General features: G+C 35.4%; 1 protein-coding gene across 3 annotated transcripts in view; it reads right to left on the bottom strand.

The window, feature by feature from the left end:
* Positions 1-412: 412 nt before the first annotated feature.
* LOC136246962 (SCO-spondin-like) overlaps positions 413-9,106 on the bottom strand; it is a 28,140-nt gene continuing 19,446 nt past the window's right edge. For all 3 annotated transcript variants that reach the window (XM_066038559.1, XM_066038560.1, XM_066038561.1), the window contains 6 exons: positions 7,805-7,933; positions 6,279-6,395; positions 4,546-4,731; positions 3,651-3,860; positions 1,401-1,532; positions 413-729 (listed from right to left, as the gene is read on the bottom strand). In XM_066038559.1, the coding sequence (XP_065894631.1) occupies positions 593-729; positions 1,401-1,532; positions 3,651-3,860; positions 4,546-4,731; positions 6,279-6,395; positions 7,805-7,933 (911 nt within the window). In that variant the 3' untranslated portion in view covers positions 413-592. The remainder of the gene's footprint in view (positions 730-1,400; positions 1,533-3,650; positions 3,861-4,545; positions 4,732-6,278; positions 6,396-7,804; positions 7,934-9,106) is intronic.

The following is a 9,106-nucleotide window of genomic DNA, read 5'->3' as shown; positions in this document are numbered from 1 at the left end:
TGATAATCAGTGGAATCTGCAAACTGCAATAGTGCATTGTACATAGCTCCTTAGATCGATACTCTCTAATAGAACAGTCACTTAAAATGTTCCAAAATAATTGCAAGAAATATTGCTAACCTAGGTGCATTATGCAAGCATAATGGGAACATTGAATGAGCATAATAGGTGAAAATTTTGGGAATTTCCTGAAAGCAATCCAAGCATTTTGGACAAAATTTAGAGCATATTTGACTCAGGCCTAGCTAAAATTGTGTACGTGCTTTCAGACATCTACCGTACATGCTCAAATATTCACATACAGTATAGTAGCTTGTTCCACAACTTTTTTATATCAGTGAATTGCTAATATGATTGTACTGTAAAGACTTAGTTATCCAGTTATACTGCTCTCGATAAATTATGAGGTGTTTCAGGTGTAATTTAACATTGCAAAATTTTATGCGTCAAAAACTACATACATTCACAAACTGAGCTTACATTTTGTACATGTTTGCTAATTCTAATGTAATAGTTCAATCTAACAAAGTGTAACAAAAATGCTACTGTTGTCAAATGTGTGTACAGTTCCTCCAGTTGTAGTTGAACTTCCTTAGTTCTGACTACCACGACGGATCCTAAACTGGACCTTTGTTCTTTTGTATAAACTGTCGTCACCAGGACATCTCCCCCTCACAATGACAGCATGACGTCTCCTTGACAAATTGTTATAGGTCACAGGGCTCGTGCCTTTACAAAGTGCAAAAAAAATCATTATTGACAGTAGTGATGACTTAGAAGAAGAGATACAAGTCAATGTTATACTAATTCTCAAAACCAGGTGTTACTGTAATTCCTTGATAAGATTATTAAATATTTTAAAGTTCATCATTTTGTATTATTAACTGCATACACATGTAATTCCTTATATTTATAATTATATTGTAATTCATAAATTACCAGTTTTTTATTGCTAACATCCCTCCAAATTGATTTCTTATTTCCCTTCCACTGCATGTCCATGTAGCTTTTTTGTGAAGCCAGAAAGTTCCAATAAATTACAGTATTTTAGTTTTAGTCTGGGCTCTTATCAGACACAACTCTATACCAGTCATAGTTGTGTTCATACATGAAATGGCTGCAATGATGTAAATGTATATAATTTTTAATAATGCACAAAGCATTATTATCATCTACACCATTTCATGGCTGCCACCTTTGACTTCACAACTTTTTTCCGCACTCTTTAATACAGTTAGAGTGTCAACATAATGGAACAATGGAACTTGCCACCTGCCTACAAGCAAAATAAGTGAGCTTGGATTTAGAAGCTGGGTTATCTTAAATCCAGTCACATTTGAAAATTACATCTCAATGTATCCTGAATCAGTAATTTAACATATATAATAATTATCACTTACAACTCTTGTATCTCTTCCTGTCCAATCTACATTCAAACATAGTTTCAGAATGAGATGGATCAGCAGAAAATGTGACCGTCACATCATTTTGTGACACTTGAGCATCAGCACTGATTGAGGTGAGTGAACAACCTTGAGTAAGACAACAAATATAAACACTAATTATTTTGTTATTTTATTTATTGAACAAAAGGCTTTCCTACAATTCAACAAACCAAAGATGTATAACCTTAATATACAATATATTTCTAATATATACAGTGTTTGAAGCATCTTTAATTTAATTATGATGCCAAAAGGTATTTTTAGTGAACAACTTCACATTGATATACTTAGGACATAAGGAAAACACAGTTTGGTCAGGAATATAATAATCATGCCCAAAAGTGCCTTCAGTTTGCCTGAAACACTTTCAAAGCTTTGCTAAAAACAGTGGAATTTTTTTTCTGCAGAACTGATGTTTCAGACTATCAGTCTGATACATTGAATTCACAGTTGGACATCACTAAAGCCCAACAAATGCCTTTTAGCACACCACAGTACATGCATTTTATGCATGAAATTAATTTTGTCCTCCTTTGTGTCCCATTAGTTTTCACTTACAGTATAAGCTGTCAGTTCGTGGTAGTGCACCAATGGAATTGTGTTGCCTATCATGCAGAAATTCTCTGTAATTTTTGTATCATTCCTCCAACAGTAGAAGTGGGCAGATATGATGTAGGATAGCTTCATATGTTGTTCTCTGTGTGCAGGGCTGTGTAACAGGCAGAACATAGCCAAAAACCACATGAAATGGCTACAGTACATTGCTTGTTATATTATAGCAATTGCACATGTTTTGTTACACAATCATAGCTGCCTCTGCTCCATTCTTTCCTTTCATACAATGTTTACAGAATCACCGATGATGAATAATGTCAAACAAAAATGACAGTGTATAACAAGTTAAGAGTTACAAGCTAGCAGGAATCATTACAATGTGGTGGATAGTACTCTAATAGAGCACACACTTTTCTGAGCACTTCTAAAAAGAATGTTCTAGAATTTCCATGTACAGTGGAACCTCTCTTATCCGGGAAGTCTGGTACATACTACTGTCCGTATCTCAGAAATGTCCGTAACATGCTATTATGCTAAAGTGACTAACTTAAATACAAGTAATGTTGTTATTGTTATCAGTTAGTGCTATGCAGTTTAGTGGGCAGAGGGGGAAGTCACTACAGAGTATTCATGGTCACTCCCCTGGGCTGTAAAAATGCATTATCACCTAGCAACTAAGTGGTAGTTATTATTAGTAGAATAAACAAGCCAATAAACAGGTAAACAGCAACCTTTAGGTTCCCTCCTTGTGCTTTCATCTAAACAAAACTTCATTGGTCAATAAACTACAAGCCACATGACCAATTTGGGCTGTCTGGACAATGGAGGTGCCTGGATAAATAGAGGTCCAGTTAAGGGAGGTTCCACCGTACGTAGATCTATGAAACTATGATATTATGTGACCGAAGTTTGGAAAATCATCCTTATGGGTGCATAATTGCGCATTCAACGCATTAAATATTAAGTTCTGAAACACAGCATTATAAGTTAAATTCCTACCCTTAAAACCACAAATACCTTGAATTTCAAGAGAAATTTTAGAAATATTTGAAAAGTGTTTTCTGCTATTAACAGCACCATGCTAGTTTCAAAAATTCTAATTGTTTCAGGTGTGACAATAAGGGTGATTTTCCAAAATTTGGTCACATATAAAGCCTTACCATTCTAGTAATAGTATAAAACTAGAAATTGATGAACTGTCAAAATTCCCCCGTTACACTATACTGTACCTCATATTTAGCACTTTTTATACAATGACTGCTACTAGCATAATATACATATAAAATTCCAAATTATTACAGTATGGATCTTATTACACTGCATACAGTGGAACCTGCTACATGTAATCAGGACACTTGAAAATGAAGACACCTGTATAATCTGGACACTTGGTAATGGTTCCAAAATATCCCTTAGTGTGTAAACTGACCTGGAAAATCAGAACACTTTGACAATCAGGACACTTTGGTCAGTCCCAAGGTGTTATTAGTAGACAGGTATCACCGTCTTCCTACCAATAATTATTACCCCAAAAAACCAGTTAAGGGAGTAGTAAGTTGAAGCTTGCATTGTAAATAAATAAAATGTACTGTACTAATCTTGCTATGCAGTAGCTAATGTATATACAACTACTAGTACCAGAATACATACCTCTACAAGTTGCTGCAGTGCCAGTCCACCTGCCTCTACCACTCTGTATCTGACAAGTCCTACTGGAGCTACCAGACAGATCAAAGCCACTATCACATGTGATACCACAAGATTCTCCATCAGCAGGAACATCATCACGTGCTAGTGAACATGTAACATTTCCATCATCTGGGTCAGGAAGTAGTGGACATCTGTTGTCTGATAATTGACCTACAGTGTACATTGTAGCAGTTATATTCCTCAATGGCAAGATATGTGTATGCATAAAAATTGAAGATATTACCCATGGATCACTCTGGCCTATGTTAAATTGACATGATCAGAATGAGAAGAAGCACTGATCGCCTGCACAATTATTTTATTAAAAACTACAGCATATTGGACATCTTTGAATTGTATAGAAGCGATGTGCACAGTAATAAAAGTAATTGAATATGGTATAGCATATTTGGTGAAAGTCACTATTGTTATTTACAAGTAAATTTTAATAAGTAACATTTAATGGGATTGACTACAAAACAACAGGGATACTAACTACAATTTTGTTCACATTCACCCAAGCCTCATTAATAACAGTAATATCAAACATGTGAACATGTGTGCACTCCCAATGGCTTTATTAACTTTATTACTGGAACAACAAGTTTGATTACATCTTGTACTTGTCCAATACTAGCTGTTTATGATGTTTTAGGAACATCTTAACTCACATATTCATGCTGATATCAAAACAATTTAGATTAACAGCTATTGCCGAGCTATTCAACACTACTAATTGTTTTGGCAACAGCACAACTTAAAGAGAAACCAACAGTTATGAAAGTACAAACTGACTAGAGATCACCTCATACTACATGTACATTCATACACACAAAGCCATCACTGAATAACTTACTAGCGGTACACATGGAAATTTCCCCACTCCATGTTCCATTTTCATAACATGTCCTAGAATCACTTCCACTTAGATCAAATCCAGCATCGCATGTAAAACTACACATGTCCCCAGCATTAGGACCTCCATTGTCTCCATAGTCACAATCAATCATTCCATCGTCAAGAGTGAGTGGTTCACATATTTCTATGATATTATAAAGTGCAGTATGAAGCTCCTTATAAACAAACCCATATTAAACAACATGAGCCAAACCCTGGGTTCTAGTGGGTTCTAGAGCAGTAGCTAATCTAAGCATAGTACTTTCTATGTTTCTAAATAATCATCTTCAGTCTGTCTATATCAAGCCGAAGTGCTGTTTCATTGCCTGTTTTTTGCTGCTTACTCACCTAACTCTAGCCATATTGCCAAAATAATGCTCACAACATAAACTAACTACTGTGGAATTTGATTGAGAGCTTCCACATGCATATATTTATATTCATCTTTTACAGAGCGTTCAAGGCCATGTGTAGAGAAGATTCACTGAAAACTGTATTACAGCTATAGTAGAGTCCATGACTTAAAGGTCACACCAGCTAGTTACATAGCGTACTTTATTCTTTCTAAAATAATGTGTACACGTTTTGAACCCAACTTATTGATCATGGTTTATACCTATCCTGTAAGCGTGGTTTGTGCTTGAATTATACTACAGTAAGTTGAAATACGCGAATTTCATTGGCAACTTACAGGTATCTAAATTCTGTAGATCCCTTGTTCATGATTCCTGTCTCTGGGGCAATATAAAACACGACAATTACACGCCTGTAACATTGGCAACGCATGGACGTTTAACTGGACAGTAAGTGCCGTTACAAATTACAGGGGGCTTGTTATACTTACCAACGCTACATTTCTCGTGTTACAAACAGCTGGAAAGGTACAACAAGCAGCAGCGAAGGTACATGAACGAGCTGTGGTCTAAATTAGTTAGACATCGAAACACAGGGTTCTACAGAAATTAGAAACCCTCAGGCCCTATAGTAGCACCCTTGCTTCGCTTGTGCACCACAACACAGGGCCTTTTGGGTTTCTAAGCTCCGTAGAACTCTGTGTTTCTATGTCTAACTATTATATAAAATACTACCCATCAAGCAATTCGGACTGCTATCACTAACTTCTATGTAGAGAAAACTTTAGCTGCTTACTATCACAAATCGCTGGATAATCTATTTAGCAGGTAAAATGTCCTACATACTTACATGCAATTATTGCAGTCAGATTGTTACATGCAATCATCTTATGTAGCTTACATTCCCACAATTTGCTGGTCATCTAAAAGTGCTCACATCATTTAACTACGTATATAGTTGCAGGAAGACATTATAAATGCAGCTGGGCCAGTGAAAATAGGGCATGTGGGCACATGATTTTTGCCTACTTTTTCAAACTTCCATCACTCATAACTTTTTGTACCATTATGCTATGGCAATGCAATTTTCAGCGCTTAGTAAGCATTTAGTTGGCATCATGATGCAAGTTACAAAATGCGAATATTCTGTTCCAGTACTGAGATATGACCTGTAGTGTGACTGGGTGTAGTTTGTGCTACATGCCCTGTTTTCGTAGGCCCAGTCACAATTACAAAATTAACTCATATTAGGTTTGAGAAACCAAAGTGCATGCATAAGCAACATGATATTTATTCACACTATAAATATGAATAGTTTATTTCTTATATATACACTTACGTATATGTAACACTTGGAGTGCAGAGTTACCAATTTGGCCGGGACATTTAGCTCTAACTCTCACTTGATTATCACCTGGTCTTACTTGCTGTGAAGCATAGGTGAAAGGACTGGTACCTATAAGGACAACATCATAATATTAAGTGTGTACATGAATAAATTGAGTGCAGTGTAATACATGAATAAATTGAGTGCAGTGTAATACAATAAGCAACAATAATGGCAATAGTATCAATTCATAATGGAATGCAAGCCCCTGCAGCAGCAAAGTAGGAAGTAAAGTATTCTATACCAAAGGAACTATTGCATGCCAGCAACTTCTAAAGCAATTTTGAATTGTAAAATCTATATGGCTGGGCAGGATCTTGACAAATGACTCAAGTGAGAGGATATCCTGGTGGAATTTGTATCAAAATGAGGAGGATAAAATGATAGGAAATTATCACGACCTTTACCATCGGACTTATGCAAGTCCAACTGCTGCAGTATAGTGGCATGATTCCAGAGATGGAAAGATGACATGACAGATAATGGCAACTTGATTGCAAAGAGCATCCAGACACTCAAGGTGCTTTTGGCAATATTGAAATCAAGTAGGTGGCCATGTACCAAACAGGAGAGAACAAAAGATTTGTGTATCATCATAGAATGACCAGTAAGGTCCAAAAAGGAAGATATGTGCTGTAGCTGAGACATTCCTCGCTTAGTTTTAGCATGGCCCCTAGTTAAAGAATTTAAACAGAAAATGCAGAATTTGAGTGATAGTACCTCAACAATTAGGTAACCATTTAAAATAAAGGTGGATGATCGATAGTGCCATGCTTTAGTAAAATAAATAGCGACTTAGTCTTAAAATCTACAAATCACTCCTACCCAAACTGGGACAATGATGCAAGATCCGTATAAGTTCATTGGCTGCTCTAACATTTAATTACGTTTTAGAAGAAGTGCTTGACCACACTTCTGTCTCTCTGTGACCGGGGTTTGTCTTGCTACACTGTATCTGCATTCAGCAGAATTTTAGTGCAAATGAGAGTGTAATCTTACCCCTACATTTACAAATAAAACATTTGCCTTTCTTGGTTCAACCATAATCACACTATTCAACATTTGTCTAACAACAGTTGATCGTAAAGTATTTTATTTTAAACTTGATTCCAGGCCTCGTACATGCTACATTGATATTAGCACTCTTCAATTGTCAACTCTTGCTGAAAATAATTCACCTAAATTAGCACTGATCCATCATTAATACAGTGTTCATTGTTGTGCATTACTGATCAGATTTTAGAAAATTAGCCCTATTGTAACAAGTGAAATAATAAGGATTGTACTACATATTTGCTGTGTTACCATAAAGACAGTTATGTGCTTGTTGGATTATTTCACAGATTTAAGATAGAGAATTTATATTAATTACAGTAATGCTGATATTGCTTGAAATGCTGTACAAAACATTTGAGTGGTCATAGGCTGGTTTTTCCAAATATGGTCACAAATGTTTCAATCATTACATCCTTACTTACATTCCACAAATTGTCGGTTGTTCAATTTGCAGTCGTATAGAGCATTTGAATCATCAGCAGCAAATTCAACAGTTATGGTTAAGTCATTTGATGAAATACTGGCATCAAGCATTGTAACTTCACAGTCAGCTGTAAAGAAAATATACATATACATTACAATGCACCTTATGTAGTAGATTCATTATAATATTAATATATTAAGCACTTGTTGGATCATTTCACAGTATTAATTTTGCTGTAATTCAAGGTAGTGACTAATGAGTGTAAACACTAATGCTGAACAACAGCTTGATGAATACCACATTTGGGTCATAAAATTTTGAGTTGTCATAGTATTTCATGGCATGAATGGTGCCACTCTTTTCTTTTGATGCGGTTATGTGCAGGTTCAGTAGTCATAATTGTTTTATTAACCCTTAAACTCTCATAGTACAGAAACCTGGATTAAAAAAAAAAAACTTGTAATACTTAAAAAGTAATACTTTATGCCAATTTACATGCATGGTTTCAAACAGCCACATCTTGTGAAACATTCATCCAGTCTCTTAGAAGTGCAGATTTTATTAATTGGCATGGAGCAAACTATCTAACTGTGTATATAATGTTTTAACATACAATGAGGAACTCATCCATTACAAAGTGTTGAATTATTTTATTTTACCTTCGTATCGTCACTGTGTTTGCTGGCCATTAAATAAATCATGTAATATATTATAACAACTGAATCAGCATTTCACAAGCAACATGACATCAAGAGAAAGTCAATACGACAATATACGGCCAAGTTATGGCCTTTTATCCATCATAATGTGAATAGAGAAAATCAAGAGATACCTCCATTGTAATTTTAATGCACAGCGTAAAGTTCTAGGTTGGAAGAATGCAACAGAGGATGGGACCATTAAACCAAAAATTTACAGTGAGTAAAAAGGCGTTATTATTATTATTATTAACACTTTACGGTGACCAGCACTGAAGGTCTGACAGCAACATGTCTGCAGCCTTAGGATTACCTAACCTAATTTCAAGGACTTAGAGTTATTGTACACTGTACTATGAGAATTTGTTTTAAGAGGTGTGCTTAAAATCCAGTTTACTGGACAATGCGTTTTCAGTGCTTGCATTTTTTTAAATGGCTGTGGGTTTGAGGGTTAAAAAGTAAACAAACAACTAGAAAAAAATTAGGAATTTTAAGTTGGATTAGGGATCAAAGAAGTAGTGAAACAAGGGAATAACTAAAAGTAGTGAAACAAGAGAGGTTGTCTATACCTGCAGATATACTATTGGACCTGATTTAGTCAT

The sequence above is a fragment of the Dysidea avara genome, chromosome 2, assembly GCF_963678975.1.
Source record: "Dysidea avara chromosome 2, odDysAvar1.4, whole genome shotgun sequence".
Taxonomy (NCBI): domain Eukaryota; kingdom Metazoa; phylum Porifera; class Demospongiae; order Dictyoceratida; family Dysideidae; genus Dysidea; species Dysidea avara.
Note: the sequence above shows the minus strand (reverse complement) of the source record. Positions and strands in the feature narration are given on the sequence as shown.